Source organism: Terrapene carolina, unplaced genomic scaffold (assembly GCF_002925995.2).
Source record: "Terrapene carolina triunguis isolate 2854851 unplaced genomic scaffold, T_m_triunguis-2.0 Scaffold113, whole genome shotgun sequence".
Taxonomy (NCBI): Eukaryota; Metazoa; Chordata; order Testudines; family Emydidae; genus Terrapene; species Terrapene triunguis.
In genome coordinates, this window is record NW_020664464.1 from 9,554,415 (window position 1) to 9,578,169 (window position 23,755).

Below are 23,755 nucleotides of genomic sequence, written 5' to 3' on the forward strand. Positions count from 1 at the left end.
CACACACACACACACACACACACACACACACACACACACACACACACTCTTGTGCTATCTATTGTATTAATAAGGTGGTTGTCTCAACAAGAAGAACAGGAGTACTTGTGGCACCTTAGAGATTAACAAATTTATTTGAGCATAAGCTTTCGTGGGCTACAGCCCACTTCTTCGGATGCACAGAATGGAACATATATTGAGGAGAGATGTAAACACATGCAGAGAGCATGAAAAGGTGGGAGTTGTCTTACCAACTCTGAGAGGCCAATTAAGTAAGAGAAAAAAAACTTCTGAAGTGATAATCAAGATAAACTGTACTGGGCTATCTTGATTATCACTTCAGAAGTTTTTTTTCCTCTTACTTAATTGGCCTCTCAGAGTTGGTAAGACAACTCTCACCTTTTCATGCTCTCTGCATGTGTATACATCTCTCCTCAATATATGTTCCATTCTGTGCATCCGAAGAAGTGGGCTGTAGCCCACGAAAGCTTATGCTCAAATAAATTTGTTAGTCTCTAAGGTGCCACAAGTACTCCTTTTCTTTTTGCGGATACAGACTAACACGGCTGCTACTCTGAAACCTGTCTCAACAAGGTGATTTAAAGGTGATTTAACATTCTTATTTAACTATTACAACATTAAACACTAAATTGCAGTTTTATGTGAACTTATCACCAGCTTACTCCCATTGTAACAACCACTACTAAAAATATATTAACCTTTTAAGCAACATCATTATGCAGCCTTACTTTAAGCATTTGCTTAAGCTTTGCCCTGAGTAGGTGTATGTCCTAATTTGGGGTCTGAAAGGTTAAGTAAAACTAATTTTAACAATTTCCCATATTCCCCTTTCCTCTGACTATATACTTTTAAACTGTTTGATAGTTCTTAGTATTAAACGTGATGTTAACTGTCCTTTTATTTTGGCGAAAAAGAAAAAGTCAGTTTAAATGGTCTTGAGTAGTAGTTATGACCTATCTTATTTCTTTAAAAAAACCCTAAAAGCACAAAGGGAGAAAAAAAAATAGTAAAAACAGACAATGTGTCTTCTATCTCCCATACTCCCTCGCTTTCAACCCAGTTCCTGGGAAATTACATCCATACACCATTATCTTAATAGCCACTACAAGACAGTCAACTTTTACTAGAATTAGACTGTATAAAGTGTTACTTTTAGCTTGCTTTTTGGTCACAGGCTCATAGCAGTGTTGTAAAAAGACAGATTTGTCTTGGCTGACAAAGTCAGACAGAAAGAAAAAGAGGAAGACAAAAAAGGAGAAATAAGGAGAGGCAAAGGCAAAAACTACAGATTAACATCAAAGGTTTTGCTGAGCATTTAGTTGAGGCAGATGGAAGTAGTAATGCCATGTGGTTCTCTCTTTCCCTCTGGCCTGTTCTAATCATGGCATATTTTAGGATCAGGATAACAAAGGCCTAATAATTTTAATGGAGGGTTCCATGCTTAAGCAAATTGCCAAGTAATCCCTCCAAAAAAACAACATCCAAAAAAGCTGGGTCAATCTCATCCCATTATCACCATTCAATAAAAACACATTTCCTTCCATTTCTAGAATCCATTAATTCCTTGTTACACCCACCTTTGACCTCACTAGTAGCCTTAGAAGCCTAAACACAGTTTTTCAGTTTGCACATATTTAGTTTGTACCAGTCTCTTGCTCTCCAACTTTTGCTTATTTTTCAACCAAGTTGATACAGGCTGAGCTGTTTTTTTGTTATCTTTCACCCACTCTGGACCATTTAGAATCTAGACCTTTGCACAGCATGTCTTATCTTCAGTTAGACCTGGATCCCCAAGGAGATCTGCATGGGCAAATTATTGTGCTCATAGAGATCAGCTTGTAGGATGAGGGCCTTAAGACTGAAAGCTGTTTGGGGCAGAGAGCATGCCTTTCTATATGTTTGTATAGCACCTAGCACAATGGAACTCCTTATTTCTGATTTGGGCATCTGGGCACTCCCATTATTAAAGTAATAAATACCATTTACCAATGGTAGCTTTCTTAATTTAACATCCAAGACACAATGTTAGGGATAAATCATATGAAGTACTGATCTCTTCATTTTTCATTGTCATTGGCAATTGCAAGTGCTCAAAGTGGGATCTGGCTCCTATGTCCTATTCCAAGAATACAGAAATACCTGCAGTATCTCCTGTATCATGATGGCAATGGTTGGTGAACGTGCCTTTTTTTTTTTTAAAATGGTGACCACTGTAATACATCACGCCTCAAAGGATTTTTCAGTTCCTATTTTACCGCTTCACTTACAAGCCAAAAATAGGTAAATTTCTCATCTCCTTAAGAAATCTCATAAAATCCTGTATTGGTGCACAAATTTACTAATTTCATGCTATCTAGTAAATACAATAAACTTTACTGCTACATTTACAGCTGTCATTAGTTTTCAAAGTTCTGAAAAACTTTCAATTAGTAAAGGAAGGATGACAACTAATTTCACTTAGCTGTCAGTTTATTAATAAAATTCACTTACAGTACCTTGTTATTGTGGAAGAAATTTTTAGGCTGGAAAGAAAAAAGAAGTGGCTTTTTGTAGTCAGGAGGATGCTTGCGGTGAATGCCATCAGCTTTGTATTGCAGCATTCGGCCAGTTTTGTTTACCATCCAATACGGACTGTGAATTGCTATGATCATTTGTCCAGTTGCATAGGTCACATGAACAGCAATATCTAGTTCAGTCTTATCCACTTCAGTGATACAAGAGAATGTGATGAAGCCAATTTCTTGCTGATTAGTTCTTATATGGTACTCGCTTTTCCAATTTTGATCAAGATAATTAAGTAGCTGCAATTCCAGCTTGGTTTGATCCAATACTGCATTATGAATCTGAGTTGAACATCCATCCTCTAGAGTGTCCCATTTGTTATCATTTCCCTTAAAAAAAAATTTTTACATTCACATGGGACAAGATACACAGTTGTATCATCATCTTGGTTTAATTTGTGCCATTTTTATGTACCTTTTAAAAAAGTTTATTTTAGATGCACAGAATAGGCAAAATATTAAAAAGCATGTACATATGTCACTTAATTACTAAGTTTTGTGCCACAAACAATCCTTTAATCTTATTACTGTACCCTCTCTGTCCTTTCTTCCCTCGATTCTCTCCATATTGTTTTTCTTTGACTTGATTATGTAATTTTTTTTTGGCAGGGAATTTCTCTTGTTTATGAAATCCTTAGCAGATTTTAGTCACTCAAAAGTAATAAATGATAATTTAATAAATTAATAAATGATTATGAAAAACTTATTTAAACAATGCAAAAGTATTTTGAGATTTAGCAACTTTTACTGAATTCACTGAAAAAAAAATCTCTAGTAGTCATCACTCAATTACACATTTTTTAATGATAGTGAATTTCCTTCATTTTGGATTAACTTTTATTTGTATTCATATGAAAACCCCACACATTTGATATGAAATTAAAAAATAATCATCAGTGATTGATCTGATATATACATCAAGCAACTCTAGAACTACAGTAGATACTTGAACACAATTGATAAAATCCTTTGGTGATGACATAAAATTGCCCCTTACTACCAACCAACTTCTGTCTTCAAGGGTTCTAGCATGGCCAAAATCATCTGGAACTAAAAACAGTACACCACTCACCACCACGACATGCATCTCAAATCTGAAAGAAGATTGGAATCCACACTGGAAGCTATAATTTATCTGTTTAATTACCAAGTGCACCTGGTATTGAAAAGCCATATATAGCACATTCCACGCCTTCCCCCAAAAAGGAAAATTTCACATTAGTCTAATTAAGAAGCACTTCTGAGTCAAAAGATTGTTTTTCTGAGGAGGGGGCAAACCTCTTCATTTTTAAAGTCATCATTATGTAAACAATGCCTGTCAATAACCAATCTGTAACCACCCCACTTTTTTTAAACAAAGATGAAAAAGGGTGAATTAAGTACCCATTGATACAATGATTTTCAATGCGATTTAGGCTCCTAAATCAATGTTAAAATATTTTACCCATTATCTATAGGGAATCTAAAATCATTGCAGAGTTCAACTGAAGCACCTATTATCAGCCTGAGGTAGGCAAAAGTTAATTTTTTTTAACTGATTCTGTTTCTGGAATTTGTTTTATTTAATGACAAATGTGGAAAACAATCTATCTGTTGCTCTTATTTGTATTAGAAGTAATAGTCTCTACTTGAGAGAGTCACTTGGTGAGTTTTGACAACTCAGCTCAAAATAGGACTTGTTTATTATTTGTATGTCTGTTTGCTGAATATAAAGAGCACTTACATCAAAATGGATGTTTATTTTTGGTGTCTCCCTTCTAAATTTCCATTGCCCTTCTCTTGGTAATTTACTAGGACGTACTCCTATTGATGCCACTGTTTCTTGAGGCAGTCACAGTCCACATGAAAAAGGATCTTGCATATTTACGCTGCAGAGAGTTACTAGGATCCAGCTCTACTTGACAATCAAAAATGGAGTCTCGTATGGCAAAGTTAATATGTACTGTACTAAACTTGCCTATAGTGGAAGTGTTGAAGTTTCTCTTTGCCTGCATTTCATATATTTGATGTATTTATAATTTAGGATAGCATCTTTCATACTATGGTATCTGTTTCTCCTCCAATAGACCAAACATCACTCCTATAACATCTAGAGTTGTGTTTAACCAATAATGCCGCAGAAACATTTCTGTGCTTATTTAGGCCTGCCCGTAAAAGAATGTTTACTTTCAACCAAATTACACAGCATATACCAGAACAATACAAAAATAATAATTGTAAAGATTACCTCTAGAGAATAAGTAATTGGATAAGGAAGAAGATTGCGGAGAAGGACAGAGGGCCATAAATGAATAACGTATGGTAAATCCCATCCATCATCTGCACATACTGAAGACGTCAAGGTATCTTTTACTGGCACAACATTAATGATAAGTGAATGATTAGTTGATTTCACGGACTGGCATTTCCTCTGTATTAAGTTGCCAAAATTTTTCATAATTTCATCAAAGCTAATTCCTTCACACATTTCATATTCTCCACCAATTCCATTTTCATCAGTTACTGGTTGCAAACAAAGTAGTGATCTGCAGATGAAAACATTTTTAAACTCTTCTGATAGCTTTCTAATCTCTCAGTAACAAACTTTTAAAAATAGAAATTTTAATAACAAAATTCAAATATTATATATTTACCTAATTTGTTGGTTTTAAACAACTGTTTCTCAATATAAAATTAAAACAAAACAAAGCTATTAAAAGAGGAAGCAAAAAAAATGCTTCTAACCAAAGGGTTCTTTGAGTGGTATGTGCACCCCATTACAGAACTCACGGGAAAGCAGTGACTATTGGAGACACATAAGGGGCCTTGAAACCTCTCTGTGTATTAGGAAGAGTAGGAGCCAAGATTCCTGTGTTTTTCTGTTGTGGGGCGTCAAGCTAATCTCAGATACTGCCCTTCTCTGAGGCACATAAAGCATAAAATATGAGGGATAATGACAGATATCTTGCTTTTTTAAGTACAGCACCAATTTAATCTAACTTGCTTCCTAGATTCAGCCACTGTATTAGAGTAAACATGTGTCTAGCTGATTAAACCTATTAGTAGGATGCTCCTACAGTCAGACTGACGGAACTACCTGTGCAATGAATCTGATGTTACTAACACCACTAAATAATTTTGAAAAAATAATATAATCAGAAATATAATTTAACTACAGTATTTACAATAAAATGTAGCAAAAAATGTTTTCCAAAGGTGACAATGGGAGGGGCAGAAGGAATTTCAATCTTAGCACCCCAATCATTCAATCAAGTGTAGAGACTGCTCTTTATTGGATGACCATAATCACTTCCTGCAGCGCTTGGGCCGGAATTTTCAAAGGAGTCAATGGGAATCAGATGCCCACTACCCTAAACTCCTTTAAAAATCCCAGACTTGGAGCAGCTCAAAGTCTCCCTGCCAAATATTTATCCTCTAACTTTGAGGCGCTGAGAAAATCTTAGCATGACATGGTATGGCTACTTCTATATCATCAACAGTTCTAACCTTTCAATAATGAAAAGAACAATTCTGGAAAACTTGGTTAATTTTCAATCAAAAAATATGTATAACTTGTCTTTGTATTTACTACATTAGCCATCATTACTTATACAATATAGTCTATATTAAAAGAAGAATGTAAATGATCACCTGTAAGAGGTCAGTGGTATGTTAAATTCGTTTATTGGTGAAGCAGTTCCTAGACATGTTCCATCTTCAAAAAGACTCAGTGGAATTGAAAAATGATTCCTTATCTGTGAAAAATAAAAGTCTGCATAAATTACATTAATAAAAGCCTTAAAGATCTAAAATATTTCAATTATGGTAAAGTGCAGAATGAGAAATTCCTTATAACCAATCCTGTAGATTTCCAGTAATCACCCCAAACACACGAAGGAATCTGTTATCTACAATCAAGCCCTCAGATACTACATAATATGCTCCGAGGAGAAAGTCCAGGATATACATCTTAATACACTCAGGACTGCTTTCACCAAACAAGGACACTCCACCAGAGAAGTAGCTCACATCATGGAACGAGCAACCCAAATACCTCAAGAGAACCTGCTTCAATACAGATATAAAACCCCCTCCAACCGCACACCCCTAAGTTGTCACCTACCACCTCACACTGGAACCCACATGGAGTATCAGCAAACAACTACAACCCATACTTAATGGGGACACCATCCTGAAAGAAATATTTCTTGAACTACCTCTTCTGGCCTTCAAACAATCCCCGAACCGCTTCAAGCTCATCATCAGAAGCAAGCTCTCCACAGACCAGGACACACTAACACAAAAAAGCAACATCACACCATGCCGAACAACAGATGCAAAACATGCAGCCATATCTCCACTGCTACAATGATCAATACCTCCCACAACACACGTTTCAAAACATGAAGTTTAGTGTTTGCAGGTCAAGAAACTTACAGAAGAAAGTACTACAAAATTATAGCAACTGTTTAAAAAAAAAAAAGTTCTTCAGCCATCACATTTATTATAATCAAAACTGCACATGATTAATGTTGCTCATGTACACACACTTTTTTTTTTATGTCTTAGTGTGATTCAGACTTGGCAACAAACAGGTAATGAATATTGCTAAATCAGTTTAGTTTGTTTTTAAAAAATCCTTTTTTAGTGTTCTTAATAATGTCTCTCTTGGGAGAGATGTCTGATACTATTTTGGTGCCCTGAAATATGTAGAGGTGTATACAAATGGATTATTAAGCCAATAATATTAAAAAGCATGAAATTTTCTACAAGGAAATGTGAAAATATTCACTTTTCTATCAGATATTGATTCTGATCTGTTTTGGCAAGGCCTTCATTTGATATATTTCATAAAATCATCAACAGTAGAAGTTATACAATAAACCCATGTATCTGAGATTAGACTAAGTAGACAGACTCTGCATACTCTTGTAGAAAATTCTGATATATGAAGTATCAATCAAGTATTTATCTGATTACTCCTTTTTTATGAATAACCTCCCCTCCAGTGTGAAACATCTGTGCTGGGCTTCTCTTACAAATGTGGAAATACTGGTGGCAGCTTAGCTTTTTCTACTGGATAACAACCTATCCCACAGTCTGAGACACTAGGGACGAGCAAGCAGTAAGGAAAAATGAGTTCAGCAGATGGTATCATTCAAGGGACACAGCTCTGGAAATCTGGTCCCCTAAGGGATAAAAAAAATAAGTGAAATGCTTTTGCTTACTGCCGTCTCAAGATCAGCTTTACAACTATGATTGCAATGGACAAAGTAGAAGCCCTAAACTTCCAATATATTTACAGCTCTGGAAGCCAAGATTCTGCTTCAGAAGGCAGAAGGGCATGGCTAAATCCCAGAGATTAGTGGAAACAGCTGAACCACCTCTGGTATTTGCAGGTAGAGACACAATGCAAATACCTCAGAGAAGGATCAAGATTCAGAAAAGTCTTCTGGGTGACATGGTAGCAAAGTCTACCTGTTTCAAGACTGAAGACAATAGGGAGACTACAGAGTTATCTGTAGAAGACAAGGATGGACGTGGGCTTACCAGCTTGGACACTGAAGTCTTCCTCCTCTATTACTGAACACTCAGTTGAAATCAGCTCTGAGGAAGCAAAGGTGTTAGCAATAGGAAAACGGTTTGATTTCATCTCCTTGGAGGATTGACACTTGCTTGGGGATGTCTATCCAGACCCTGCACATTGCATCTGACAGCTTGGATGCTGGCTGACTACAGAAAAGCTACTTGGATGTGGTTCAAGACTTCTTGTTCCAAAGCAGAAAATCTTATATCAGACAGATATATAAAGCCAAATGGAAAAGATTTTCTATCTGAGCAGCTCAGCATTAGCTTTCTCTGACAACTGCTCACATTCTAGGAAGGAGGTGGGAGTCCCATGAAATGTAGAAATAGGTGTCTTTTATGTCAAGAGCCACAAAGCAGTTGGATCCAAAGAGGAGGTAACAGAAGCAAGGGAACTCTACAGAATTTTGAAGCAACAGATGAAGATGTTGAGATTACTATGAAGATCAAGGATAAGTAGCAATATGTATGAAATCACCTATCCCTGAACTCTGGAGACCTTTCTCTTACTGTTCCCACCTGAATGAGGGCAACGTACTTCTTACTTCAACAGTCTCATGAGAAGTGTCCCTGAAGAGGGACAGGAAAGGAGCTTGAACATTTTAAAACTATATGGGACATCCCTTGCTGATTAGTTTGAGGACCCTCAGTCCAGGCTTCTTGGAAATAGGAAAAGCAGTTGGAAAAAGGGGGGTTGGAGGAAAGTGGATCTGAAGGTGGTCCAGCTAGTGTCTTGATATGTGTGTCAAAACCATTTCTTACCTGATGCCTGAGAGACTGTGGGGCAGCTGAGGAAGAGGCAGATCACCACCTCTGGTGAAATTACCTCTTCAGGCGTTCTGAAGACCATTGCTGTGAATAGGACTGAGTTTGTGGCCTCTGTCTATAAAATGGTTGTGTTGGACTCTTCCTCTTTTGGGGTTGGGATATACACACCCAAAGATCTTAGGAATGTTCTTGAGTCCTTTGGATTATGGAGTGTTTCATCCATACCTCACAGAAGAGCTTGTTGCCCTCAAGTGGGAGGTCCTCAATGCTTACCTGGACCTCCATGGGAATTCCAATGCCTGCAACCAGGAAGATCTCATCAACATGGTGGTGACTATTGTTCTGGCTGCTGTGTCAGACGCACTGAGGGCTGCTTCACGTGCCAGTCATGAGGGATTTTAATTACTCATGCTAGTCTTTCAGGACTCTATGCAGATGGAAAGTCTGTCCCAAAGCAGAAAGGGCATTTTGAGAGTAATGCCCAATGATTTGCTACTCTCATCTGAGAGCTTGCTGAGGAGGCGCCTTCCTCCCAAAGAGGTCTAATTTCTTTGGGTCTTTCTCCAAAGAAGTGGATTTGGGCTGACCTTGCTGATTTGATTTTTCTTGACCTGCCGCCACCACAAGAGCATTAGAGGTAGTGTACTGGTAAATATATTCAAACCATTTAGCAGTTACTTAATATCTATTGGCTGCTTTTAGAGGCTGCTGTCATTGATACAGGCATTTGCCAAATCATTTTGGCCAGTCTGAGTAGCCCATCATTAAGGGGCTTAGCCAGTTGCCCCATAAAGGAAGACTAAAGAATATCCAAAAGTTTGTGGTGTTTTCTCCTGTATAAATTTCCAGTGGGATGTCCAGCATCTCCATAATTCTTTTCAATAAGTCCTGGAAGACTTTCAGCTCATCCATAGAAGCTGTGACTGGGGAGTGGGGCCCTAACAGCTTTATCTGGAAAGGGCAATAAGATGGCCAAAGGCTGATAAGGTGTGGGCGAATGGCCATTCCTACTATATTCTTCCTTGCCCTTCACAAGTTGAAGATGGGACAGGAGAGAAGCCTGATACAAATGAAGCTGCATACTTGGCAAAGTGAATCTGTCTCTAAAGACCCCAGATTATGCCAATTCCCTGAGTATGGATTTACTTCCCAGGGGAACGAGCACAGGTGCGATTGGTGGATACCCAAAGGGCGCTCCCTATTGGTTCCCGATTTTTCTGGTATCCCTCAAGGATTCATCCTTCAATTCTTTGCCGGACTCTCACTGTGCCAGACAAGAGAAGAGGGGGCATGCTCAGGAGAGGAAGCCCTGCTATGTGCCTCTGAGGTTGAGGCGCACTTCTGTTACACATGCCCTGTTGGTACTGTGGGTTATTTGGTAATGACCTTCTGTAGACTCTCAATGAGAAAGGTCTGTTCGCATCAAGTAGTACATTGGTGCTGATACACACAGTCCTTGAGCCACTGGAGCAGCAGTCTCCATTGTTTTTGAAAAAAGTAGTTTGTGCCAAAGAGAGACATCTCACGATAGAGACACTCAGCAGCACAATGCTCAGTGCCAGAGTGTTTGGTGAGAGGTTGGTGTTGGAGGCACTGTGGTTTCTGGTATGGACAGAAACCACTGGTGCTGGGTTGAGTTTCAGTGTTGGACTCCACTTTTAGGCTTCTAGAGAAGTGAGCCTTAGGGGAAAGCCCTATGATCCCTATTTGAAGAAGGAAATCAGTATCTGCCTTGGTCCTGGAAGTGATGCTCCTTCTGGCCACTTGCTGAGGACACCACCAAAATGGACAATGAAAGGGGCTTATGCGAAATGGCTCAGTAACTCAGCTTGGCATCTCAGCTCACCTGGGCACTGGATTAACCTGATATCTGGAGGTTTTCCAAAAGCCTGCCAGGATCCAATGAGACTTGCATGGGCCTCTCTGGGAAAAAGTGTTTCAGTTTTGCATCTCTTGCCTTCTGGGTCCTCTTGGAGAAGATTTTGTAAACAGAGCAGCGTTCTGGAGCATGTCTGTCTCCCAGGCATAACAGACATCTGAAGTGCCTGTCATTCCTAGGCATCAGTGCACTGCAGGAGAGGCAGAGTGAACACCAGCAACTTATGGTTGGCCATTTCAGAACTGCTGTATGGTGGTTATGGGGAGGGGATAAGGCCCTTGTACAGAGGTTATATAGGGAGAAAGAAAACATATCACAACTCTATTCTTAAGTCTAACACTTCTTTTAAACCAACAGAGCATAGGGGAAGGAACAAAAAAAGCCCAAAACCTCATCTAGAGTACAATAATTAACAACTATTCTGAACTAATACAAACTATGCTAGCTAACTTGCTAAGAGCAAGGAACTTGGGCACTACAGGGTTCCACCTCGCAATCATAGGGGGCAAAAAGGAACTGAATGTGGTTTGCAGCCACTGGGCCCTTTATGTCCATGGCTACAGGAAACGAGAGGGCAGTAAAGAAGCAGGTGCAGCCCAATGGACACTGCCATTCAAAATAATACAATCTCGTGCTTGTGAGAGCATGCTTACAAAGAGTGGAAAACGCATGGACAGTCACTCAAAGGGCAGCCCTTTGTTTTCAAAACCAAAGACTGAAAGGGCTACAAATATCAACAGTGAGGGATATGGCATCTTAAAGGATGAGACTGTTCAGAACATCTCAAATCAGCTATATGTCAATTAGGTCACAGATATGACCCTTCCTGTAGTCTGACCCAGTGAAGCTAGGAAGATTAAGAGGGCCTGAATGAGTCAGGATGTCAAAGAACAAAGTGAAAAAATAAGTAAGAAAAATAAGAAAAAATATTTCCTGTAAGGATTGGTGCATTGTGGGCTTTCCAGGACTAAAAATTCCCTGACTTTCTACAATTAAACCCGTGTCTCACTGCACAAAAACTGAAACAAATTTAAATATGAAGTATGCCCTGTTGAGTCAAAAGGATTCTTACAGGAGATTGCTGATTACTTGGGAGCTAGTAATAAATAGGCATCAGGATTCCCTTTATTTTTAATAATTCCCGGTTTATAAAGCAAGCATTTTTTTTGGGTTATGGACACAAGACTGGTTCCATGATCAAGATGGTATAATTTTAAAGGTAATACCACTGGACAAGTAGGTTCCATTTTGGATGAGGGGCCTGACCGCCAGTCTGATTGTACTGGTCTAAGAAATTTGGCTACCTGGAGGTTTTCTGCAAGTAAGTCTAGGGTCCCTGGATAAAGCACACTACTATCTATGAGCAGATACTTTACATATAATGGTGCTGGGTTGGAGACCTCTGTTTCTGCCTTCTTGGAGAAAGTCCAAAATGACTGGTATTCCTAGCTTTATGGGATTTGCACTGTGCTCTTGGCACCAGCAAATGAATCTGGACATTATAGCAGAGTATAGGAACATAACGGCCATACTGGGTCAGATCAAAGGTCCATCTAGCCCAGTATCCGTCTTCTGACAGTGGCCAATGGCAGCTGCCCCAGAGGGAATGAACAGAACAGATAATCATCAAGTGATCATTCCCCTGTTGCCAATTCCCAGCTTCTGGCAAACAGAGGCTAGAGACACCATCCCTGCCCATCCTGGCTAACAGCATTGATGGATCTATCCTCCATTAATTTATCTATTTCTTTTTTGAATCCTGTTATAGTCTTGGCCTTCAAAACATCCTCCGGCAAGGAGTTCCACAGGTTGACTGTGCGTCATGTGAAAAAATACTTCCTTTTGTTTGTTTTAAACCTGCTGCCTATTAATTTCATTTGGTGGCCCCTAGTTCCTGTGTTATGAGAAGGAGTAAATAACATTTCCTTATTTACTTTCTCCACACCAGTCATGATTTTATAGACCTCTATCATATGCTCCCTATGTCATCTCTTTTCCAAGCTGAAAAGTCCCAGTCTTATTAATCTCTGTTTTTAGTATCAATACTGGCCTAGATGAAAGTAAAGGCCTTAAAGACTCTGGAGGGCTGTCCCACACCTTCTAGTGCTTTTCTCTCAAAAGAAAAACTGTTAGCTGAAACCACTGCAGATACAGATGAAGAAAAGGACTTTGAGAGAATTTCCAGTCTCCATGGAAGCTGGAGTGGAGGCCTCTGGTTCAGCTCTATCAGGTCAGAAACCAAGGTGTTTCCTCAGCCAATGTGGATGCTTGTTCTCACTTGATTGTTTGGATCACTTTCCCCACTAGTGTAAATGGTGGAAATACATAGAAAAGGTCCTGTGACCAACTGTGTGATAAGGCATCTGTCCCCTTGGATCTGGAGTCTGTCTTCCTGGAGAAGTATTTTGGCCTCTTTGCATTCGTATAATTTGTGAAGAGGTCGATTGAACGGAGACAAAAAGTCTGAACATTAAGATTGAAAACCTTCTGATTCAATCACCTCTTGGAGTTACTGACCCTGTGTTTGCTGAGCCCGTCGGCTTTTTGTTTCAGATCCCGTTTTATGGGGAATCTCTTGGAGGAAAAGAAACTGCTCCACCCACCTTCATTATCTCCATTGCTTCTGCATATAGCACTGGACTCCTTGTTCCCCCTTGGTTGTTTAAATATGCGACCACAGTCGTGTTATCAGATTGAACCAGGACACAGTTCCACTCTATTCCAGAATGGAACCTTCTCAGGGCCACCTTGACCACTTTTTCAACTCTACAGAGATTATGCTGTGAGCATTTTCCTCCAGGCTCCAGAGGCCCTGAGATGCTTGAGTCTCCAAGTGTGCTAGTCAGTTGTGAGAAAGAGAGCATCCCGAAGGCAGGTGGGCATGACTTTGCAGACACTGTCATGGTCCAGCCACCATTGTAGGGAGTAGAGTACCTGTGTTGGAATCTGTACTTAATCTTTCAAACAAATGGGGGCAGGAGCAATCATACCACCAACCGACTGCTGCTGCAGAGCAGAGGAACTGGCAGCAAGCAGGAGCAGAGGGGGCATGGTCAGAGGACACAGCACCAAAACTTTGATCCACCTCCGTGAGCTGCTCAGTGGAGGGGAGTGTCCCAGTTGTCCAGAATTGTGGGATACACTGGGCTGCAGAATACATTTAAGCTCTTTCAGATCATTCCTTAATATCCCAAGACTTAAGGCAAAACATTCACAACTATGGAATAGGCTTCCATGACTAGTCCACAACTTATTTGGGAAAAGAGAATAGAGACTCACATTCATACATGGGATAGGAGAACAGAACCTCATGTTCTTATCCCACAATAGTTGAAACTATGATATAGCTGTTTCCCTGGTCAGTGTGAATGGGCTTTTTCTGTTGTGAAATGTATTATATAAAGCAAGTGCTGTAAAATCTCTCTAATGATTACCTGTAACCGTGCTAAAACAATTCCAGTCCACACTGGTAAGAGAATCTGTGCTAGAACAGTTCTCTCAATAACTGTTCTTAAAACATGATTGTAAAAATGGGTGATGTGGAATTATAATAAAGTCACCCATATTAACAGTCTTATAAAATGGTATTGTAAGAAAACTGTAGTACCTGTACAGGAGAACGTATAGTTATCATCTTACTCCCTTCAACCGTATCAATTTGACAAACAATGGATCTTTCAACACCCGACTCCTCATGTCTTACTCTATAAAGACATCGACCAACTTTGGTCAACGGAATCTTGTCAGCAGTGGAGTGTTTTTGAGGACCTCAAAGTTGAAAAAATACACAGTTATAAATTAATGAAGCAATCAAAGCAGCATGTACATACATCTGAAAAAACAACAATTCATACAAAAAGTCTGTGTTCAAGAATTTTTACTGTAAATCGATCTGGAAACATGAAGAATATTCACCCGTTTACAAAATATAATATGGAATTATGCTATTTCTGATCTGAATGTCACTCTCTTAGAAGTAAAGTTGCACAGTAGTTTGGCTAATGCTACAAAATTATTTCCCGAAAGGATGAGTTAATCTCTAATATTTTTAATGTTTCTTTTACCACTACAAATCATCAAAAATTGTTTTGCAAGGATTGATAACTGACATTATGTTTTGCATCTTTTTAAAAAAAGTTTTATTGCTGTGGTGCCGTAGCTTCACTCATTAATGTTTCACAGTAATAATGAAATAAGTGGTTGAAGGTGCTCTGACAAACTAGTTTTGAAAAGTCCAAAATTCACAATTAATAAACTAGCATTATCAACGTTATTCAATTGCAAGCTATACAGTATTAAAATAGGTTCATTATTTTTTTAATTAATAAGCCATGCTAATTTTCTTTAAAATCTTTATTAAAAATCACCTTTTCCAGGAGCACAATATATAAATGCTTAAACTTTCCAGAAACAGACTCAAATTTTGGAGGCACAATTTTGCACTTAACGTTGTGTATGCAAATGAAGACTGAACTACTTGTTTCCAGACACAAAAATCAGAGACTGAGACAAGGACTGTCCAAAAATTGGGGCCTACATTATTATGGCATAGAATAAACCAGCAGACAACAGTAATTACGCTCAAGTGTATCATATGTAAATTTGAAAATATTTACATACACACAACAAATCTGATATGACTCTAAAGAAAGATTTCAGATATTGCTATGTCATTGGAAAGCCAGAAATTATCCCTTTCAAATAATAAAAAACATATGAAACATGCATTATTTTCTTCACTGGGAAGATGCACTACTGATGTATACAAAAGCAGAAGATTTATTATGCAACTTACTGAGCTGAATGTAAAACATTTTGCTGCTTAGGGTGGTCATTGCTGTGAACTGGTCACTCTCACTTTTAGTTCTGAGAAACTCCATATTTAGACTTTCCCCATCTTTTAAATGAAATGTTTTTGCTCCAGACTCAACATTAAGGACTTTAAAGGAATCACTGGGTGAGACAGTGATGGGAAGTCCTAAGGAATTCATTATTACAAATGGTGCTTGATCTTTTTTGAAGATGTCTGAAGTTTTGCTAGCTGCTTCAGCAAATGCCTAAAGAACAAAATAAATTTGTTAAAATATATATTTAAAAGCATAAATAACCCCAAGTGGTACCAAATACCGAAGTGTTATTTAAATCTGGATTACCTGTATAAAAAGTCATCCAATCTAACACTGAATTTATTGATTGTGAGCAAGTCCCCATTTAAATAGATACGTGATATTTCTTACCATGCCCAGGTTACTCAACATTTGTAGTCCACATTTGGATAGTGTAATGTTCAGCTGGTCTTTCGAGGAGATGTTTATTACTGTTTTATATTCTGGCACCTTGTAGTGTTCTTCTTCAGCATCTGATTCTAATGCTTCTTTACCCTTCTTTTTCATCTAAAAAAGCCAAAAATGAATTTAACCAAAAAAGAAAATGGGAAATTCTTTCTAGGAATAATCTCTGCATCAATCCGAGACATTTGGACTGCACTTCTCAGCCTGAAAATACTGATGACAGAGTTCCTGCCACTGCTGGGGGTATGTCGGGGGCAGAAAGGAAAAATAGCTGCACTTGGACTACTCAGAGCTGGGATACAGTCCCTTGAGAATAATAACCATCTGGTGAAAATTAGAGCAGCATCCAGAAGATGAAAGAAGAATGAAAAGGCTGACACCAAGCCTCAGAGCTTTATGGACTAGTCTCTCTACTGTTTATAGGAAGAGAGGTATTGCTCAAAGTCTCAGACTGGAAAGAAGTCAGGATCCACATTTGTTTTCGGTTTACCGCATTTTTTCTAATCTGAAAATTTAAATCCAACCTTCTCTGTACCACCTAAAAGCTATTTTTAGTATAAAATATGATTAATTAATATCCCATAAATATAACCAATTATTAAGGGAACACACACAACACACACAGCATTCCTTGAGCAAAGGGCAACTATCCTTAAAAAAGAAGCAGGCTGTAATTCAGCAGCACCCGGAAGCTGCACTCTATTGAAAAACCTATGCCATTGACAAGGATTAATATTCTGATAGTTTCCATTCAAAGTACTTGTTTTAAAATGTCAAAGACAAAAGTTCCATGCTAGCTGAAACCTGGCATAGTCAGACAAATTTTTCTTCTAGATAGAGTAACAGTAACAGTGGTTCTTTGAGATGTAATGCAGATGTGTATTCCACTTAGATGTGTGCACATCTGATGCACTGGAGCAGGAGAATTTGCCTAGCAGTACCCACAGAGGGGTGACGCTCGCGCCTCATGGCCATAGACGCTCACCCGGTCGCATGAGGTGGCACTGCTCCAACCCTCCCTCAGTTCCCTTGCACTCAATGCACAGAGATGAGCTCTAAGGCAGAGGGGACAGAAGGTGGGTCAAGGAATACAAATCTACATCACATCTCAAAGAAGCAAAAAAAAAAAAAAAAAACCGATTACTTACTGTGAGTAGATACAGCTGTGTAAATCCATTTAGATGACTCACAAGCAGTACCCTCCCACTGCCCCCCGCCGGAGGTGGGACTCAGAATCTACCTAAACAAGGATTGCAGGACAGCCTTTCTGAAAGTTGCATCCACCCTGGAAGATGCGGTGATGGCATAGCAGTTTGTAAATGTACCTATGGAAGACCACGTGCCAGTCATGCAAATGTTCAATATGGAAAAGTCACTGAGGAACACTACTGACATTGCTTGCACTCTCGTCGAATGAGCTCATACCCACTGACTTATTTCATATACAGTCTTGATACAGGATGGTATAAATCTAGAGATCATCTGTGAAGAGGCCACCTGACCCTTCTTCATACAATCTGCATATGACACAAACAGGCGAGGCGAGGCACAGAACTCCTTCATCCTGTCCAGACTGAAGGATAGACATCACCTGACATCTAATGTATGGAGATGCTGCTCCTCCAGAGACGAATGCAGCTTAAAAGGAATACAGGTAAGTATACCGTGTGGTTCAAATGAAACTGAGAAACTGCTTTAGACAAAAATTTTAGATATGGTTGTAAAAAGTCACCTTATCTTTGGAGAATTGTGTATAAGGAGGCCCTGCAATCAGAGCCTGAAACTCTCACATACTCCTCGTGGATGTCATCACTACCAGGAATGTAGTTTTCCGAGACAAGAGCGGAAAGGGACAAGATGCTAAGAGCTAAAACCAAGGTCCCATCAGGCTGCTAGGACTGTGTCAAGGTTCCACAGACAAACTGGCTCTTGGACTGGAGGAGTAGACAAAGAAGCCCTTTTAAGAATCTTGTCACCATGGGACTGGAGAAGACTGATCTTCCCTGAAAAGGGGGACGAAATGCAGATATCACTGCCGGATGCACTTTCAATGAACTAAGAACAAATTCCAATGACTAAAGGTGCAGCAGGTACTCCAAGATGTCACGAATGGAAGCCAGCACTGGTTGAATTCCACGGGCTAACGACCATACGAAAAACCTCTTCCATTTTGCCCAACACGCCATCCTGGTAGAGGGATTTCTAATGTTGAGTAGAACACTGCTCTGCCTCCTCATTCATCCATGCAACAGCCATGCTGTGCTCTGGTTTCTGTGCCTTGTCGTGCCAGGACAGCTTTCATGCTCTAACGATCCCCCAAGTCTGTGTCGGTAGGGGCTTTTTGCTCCTGGTAGGTTCAACCATGCCAGGTTGGTCTGTGGCGTAGGGGCCCGACAAAACAGACACCCTGGTCCTCCAGGTTGAGATTTAGGCACAGGGCTAACAACCCTGTCCCGTAAAAAAAAAAATGTGTTACAGAAACAGTGATGGAGAAATTGACCATTACTATGTGTGATGGCCTTCAGGAGTCAATGACCCCCGTATGACTGCCAGTGGTGAAAGCCGAAAGGAAGCCACTGTCATGAAGACTGAAGTGCTCAACACCAAGACAAAAAACAAACTTGGTTTTTGGAACGTACAGACAATGTACGAAGCAGGGAAGCTAGCTCAGGTCACAGCAGAGATGAGACGCTACAGCTTACACATCCTGGTGTCAGCAAGTGCAGATGGATGGGATCAGGAAGATTAACAGCCGCCTTAGGAGAAACTTTGCTGTTTTCTGGATGGGATGATGTACAACACCATGAGGGTGTTGCCATCCTTTTGAAGAAGGGAGTGGAGCATTCGTTGCTTGAATAGAAATCCATCAGCGTCAGACTTATGAGAGCCAGACTGAAAGGGAAACATAGTATCACCCTGATTCAGTGTTATGCTCCGACAAATGACAGTGTTATGCTCCGATGGGGAAGTAAAGGACAAATTTTACCTTACACTACAGGCGGAGTTAGAGAGCGTACCATGCCACGACCTATTGTCATGGGAGACCTGAATGCCAAGGTCAGTAAGGACAACATAAACAACGACAGAGCAACGGGAAGACATGGGTGTGGCGCTATGAATGAAAACGGAGAAAGGCTTGTTGATTTCTGTAATATGAACGACCTAGTCATCGGCGAAACCCTATTTGAACATCGTGAAATTCACAAGCTGACATGGTGTTCTCCAAGTGGCAGAGATAAGAACCAGACTGACCATATCATGATCAATGGCGACGCTCACTGACACATGTGAAAGTGAGAAGGGGTGCAGATGTTGGCAGCGACCACCACCTTGTGACAGCCTCCATCAAGCTAAAACTGAGATGTGTGGGCCCAAACAAGGGACATAGACGTTATGATATTGACAAGCTAAAGTCCCTTGAAATACGGAAAGCCTTCGTTCTGCAGTTAAAGAACAGGTTTCAACCACTTGCAGACCTTGATGAAGAGGAGGGGAATACAGAAGAGGAGATCAACAAGAAGTGGGACAAAGTAACAGCAATTTATAAACAGAGCAGTGAAGCCTGTCTAGGCTACAGGCAGAAGAGAAGGAAGGAGTGGATTACACCCAGCACATGGAATGCCACAGAAACCAGACGAGCCCTGAAGAAAAAAGTTTTAGACACAAAATCCCAGAAGCTAAAGGACAAATACCATGAGCAGTATAGCAAGGCACACCAGGAGGTCAAATGCCTTTTGAGAGCGGACAAATGGCATTATATTTATAATCTGGCAACACAAGCAGAGGATGCAGCTGCTCGTGGTGAACAAGGAACCGTCTACAAAATGACGCGGCTTATCAGTGGTAAACAGCAGACACCAACAAACACTCTCATCAGGAACAAATAATGACATCTACTAACAACCAAAAAAGAACAAGAAATGCGCTGTACAGAGCATTTCAAAAAATTGCTGAACAGGGAGCCACCTAAAGAGAAAGCAAACATTCAGGAGGTAGAAGAAGATCTTGATATCAACACAGACACCCCAACTAAGGAAGAGATCATTCAAGCCTTCAAATCCTTAAAAAATGGGAAAGCTCCTTGCAAGGATAACTTGAATGCAGAATTATTCAAGGTAAATCCTAAATTAGCAGCATCTATCCTGGCCCCTCTATTGACATCAGTCTGGAAAAGGGAAAAAGTACCAGATAAGTGGACCAATGTGATTATAGTGAAGATACCAAAGAAAGGAACTCTCAGTGATTGTAATAACTGGCGTGGTATCACACTTTTATCTGTGTCAAGCAAAGTATTGTGTAAGATCATAGTCCAGTGTATATCAGAGCCAGTTGATAGCGTTCTCAGAAAAGAGCAAGCTGGTTTTTGGAAAGAGCGTGGATGCACAGACCAGATCTTCACTCTACGAAACATAATAGAACAGTGCTTAGAGTGGCAACAGCAACTCTACATAAATTTCATAGACTTTAAGAAGGCTTTTGATAGCATTCACAGGACCAGCCTATGGTGCATTCTGCGGGCATATGGAATTCCTTTTCGTATAATCAATGTCATCAAAAGCTTCTATTTCAACTTTACATGCAGTGTTGATCATAGAGAGTTCAGTTTTGAAGTCAAAACAGGAGTATGTCAGGGGTGTGTCATGTCTGCAATCCTCTTCAACATTGCCATTGACTGGGTAATGCGGCGTACAACAGAAGACATGCCAAGAGGCATTAAATGGACACTCTTCTCATCCCTTGAAGACCAGGACTTCGCAGATGATGTTGCTCTCCTATCATATACCCAACACCATATACAAGAAAAAAACAACTCGACTCAACGCACTCAGCCAGCAAATTGGACTGAAAATCAACCGCAATAAGACAGATATCAGGACCTTTAATACTGCCTCACCATCACCAGTCTGGATAGAGGATTATGTTCTCAGCAATGTAGAAACATTCACGTACTTGGCCAGCACCATCAGCCAGGATGGTGGAACAAGCCAGGACATCCGGAACAAAATCAATAAAGCCAGGAACATCCTTCAGGAGCTTAAATACAGTCTGGAAATCATCAAAATACAACACCAAAACCAAACTCAAGATTTATCAGAGCTGCGTACTTTCAACACTACTTTATAGTGTAGAATGCTGGGGAACGAGAAAGTATGACATGTCTAAACCATCTTCATTCCATATAACCTGCCTCAGAAAAATCCTACATCTCTTTTGACCCAGAACAATCTCAAACCAAGATCTATTGACACAGTGCAGCCAAGAGGATCTGAGCACCATCACTGCCAGGAGGCGTTGGAGATGGATCGATCATGTGCTTTGGATGGAAACTGATTCCATCACCAGAGTAGCAATAAGATGGACACCTGAAGGCAAGCGAAAACGAGGCCTTCCAAAAACAACATGATGAAGAGCTGTGGAAGCAGAGCTGAAAAACCTGGCGCACAGCTGGGGAACCATTGAAAGACTTGCCAGAAACAGACAGGAGTGGAGGAGCTTCGTCACTGCCCTAAACGCCAGAGGCGTAATAGGAACTTGATGATGAATCCATCTTCATTTTCAAGATGACCAGTGGGATGACTGGGATCAGGGGAAAGGCACAGAAGAGAGCTGCTTACCAAGTGAGATGGAAGGCATTGGACAGGGAGCCTGGACTGAAGGCTCCTCAAGAGCAGAACAGATCACATTTCCTGTTGTCCCCTGTAGCAAAGAGGTCAATCATCAGAATGCAAATATAGTCCTGAGTATGTTTGTCTTTAGAGCTCACTCATGATTCAGCAAAAAATTCCTGCTGAGATGGTCGGCAAGGTGATTCTGAACCCTAAGCAAGTAGTCGGCTATGAGAGCGTACTCTGCCCAATGCAAAACTGCCACAACCTGATTGCCTCTTGGCAGAGCATCCTGGAGTGTGCTCCTCCTTGCCTGTTCGCAGAATACATCATAGTGGTATTGTCAGGTAAATATGTGAACTATTGAGTTCCTGATATGGCCTCAAAACACGACACGTATTGTAAATGGTCTGAAGCTCCAGCAAATTGATATTCAGAGAGAACTCCTGCTCCCCCCTGTCACGGAGTCACCGGGCAATGCTCTGGAACTACTCCATTCGAAGCCAGTCAGGACTCTGGGGGAGCCTCCTCGCTGCAAGCATACTGTCTCCAGGGCAAGAAGCTTACAGAGCTTCGCCCTTCCTGGGTCTGACCTCGGAGCATTCAGCATCCCCTTCTCACACCGTGCACTTCCCACAGTGAGTCTGCACAGGCGGGGCTCCTGGGGAAGCCAGTGGGCCCTGCACCCCAATTCCACAGACAGACGTGACTCTCAGCCAGCCAGTAAAACAGTAGGTTTATTAGACAACAGGAACACAGTCTAAAACAGAGCTTGTAGGTACAGGAAACAAGACCCCTGAGTCAGGTCCATCTTGGGGCCAGGGAGGCCAGAGCCCAGACTGGGCCCCCCCTCCGTTTCCCCAGCCAGTTCCAAACTGAAACTTTCCAGCCTCTCCTCTGGCCTGTGTCTCTTTCCCGGGCCAGGAGGCCACCTGATCTCTTTGTTCTCCAACACCTTCAGTTGGCACCTTTGCAGGGGAGGGGCCCAGGCCATCAGTTGCCAGGAGACAGGGTGTCGGCCATTCTCTGTGCAGACAGCATCACAATGGCCCTCTAAGGCTCTGCGACAATCACACACCCTTATCCCACCACCTAGATATTTAAGAAATGCATAGGGGAAACTGAGGCACCCACACAGTATTCAGAGAAAACATTAAGAAGATTCCCACTTCGTCACACCCCCACAGACCTTGGCCTCTCAGTGATCCCAAATAGGCACATCCGAACTGTCGTGGAAGGCACAGACTGCAGACTGAAAATGGTTGGTTGGCAGAAATGCTCTCGAACCTGTAGAGTCTATTAGGACCCAAATTAACTCTATTTTCTGAGTGCGTACCAAAGCAGACTTCCTGATGTTTAGGATGAGACCCAGAAGGTTGAGCGAGCATAGTGCAGTGTTGACACAAGAAAGGACTTCCTCTCTTGGATCTGCCTCTCAGTAGCCAGTCATCCAGATATGGGAAGATATGGATCCCTTTCCTTCTGAGATATGCCATGATGACAGCCATGCATTTGGTAATGCAGGAGCAGAAGAGAGATCCAAAGGAAGCACTGTATACTGGAAATGGCGCTCTGCTACAATGAATTGAAGGAATTTTCTGTGCCTCAGCAAAATCACCACATGAAGTAAATGTCCTGAACGTGTAAGACAGGAAATCAGTCATTCTGAGACATGGAGGGACAGTCAATAGAGTGACAATTCAGATCCTCATGTATCTGATCTATTTCTTCAGGCTGCGAAGGACACCAAAAAGCACTAGGAACAGAAACCCTGACCCCGGTGATCCGGTGGAACCTCCTCCACCACTCCCAACGCAAGCAGAGAGCGAACCTGCTTGAGGAACAGTATCTTGTAAGAAGGGTTCTGGAAGAGAGATGGGGAGGGATGGAGAGGAACTGGATGGCATACCCTGATCTGACAGTGCTTAGGACCCAGCTGTTGGTGATGACTGAGACGCAAGCATCGTGAAAGCGGGCAAGCCTGTCCTCAAAATGGAGCAAATGAGGGGAAGGGACCAACGACTGGAACACTGCTTTGCACCAAGGAGTCAAAACGGATGCTTG

General features: G+C 40.9%; 1 protein-coding gene across 2 annotated transcripts in view; it reads right to left on the reverse strand.

Annotated features, from left to right (window-relative positions):
- The window catches only part of VPS13A (vacuolar protein sorting 13 homolog A), a 273,789-nt gene that overhangs the window by 88,583 nt on the left and 161,451 nt on the right, over positions 1-23,755 (reverse strand). For both annotated transcript variants that reach the window (XM_026652410.2, XM_026652411.2), the window contains exons 43-48: positions 16,032-16,187; positions 15,590-15,851; positions 14,402-14,562; positions 6,213-6,316; positions 4,810-5,107; positions 2,517-2,912 (exon numbers count right to left, since the gene is read on the reverse strand). In XM_026652410.2, the coding sequence (XP_026508195.1) occupies positions 2,517-2,912; positions 4,810-5,107; positions 6,213-6,316; positions 14,402-14,562; positions 15,590-15,851; positions 16,032-16,187 (1,377 nt within the window). The remainder of the gene's footprint in view (positions 1-2,516; positions 2,913-4,809; positions 5,108-6,212; positions 6,317-14,401; positions 14,563-15,589; positions 15,852-16,031; positions 16,188-23,755) is intronic.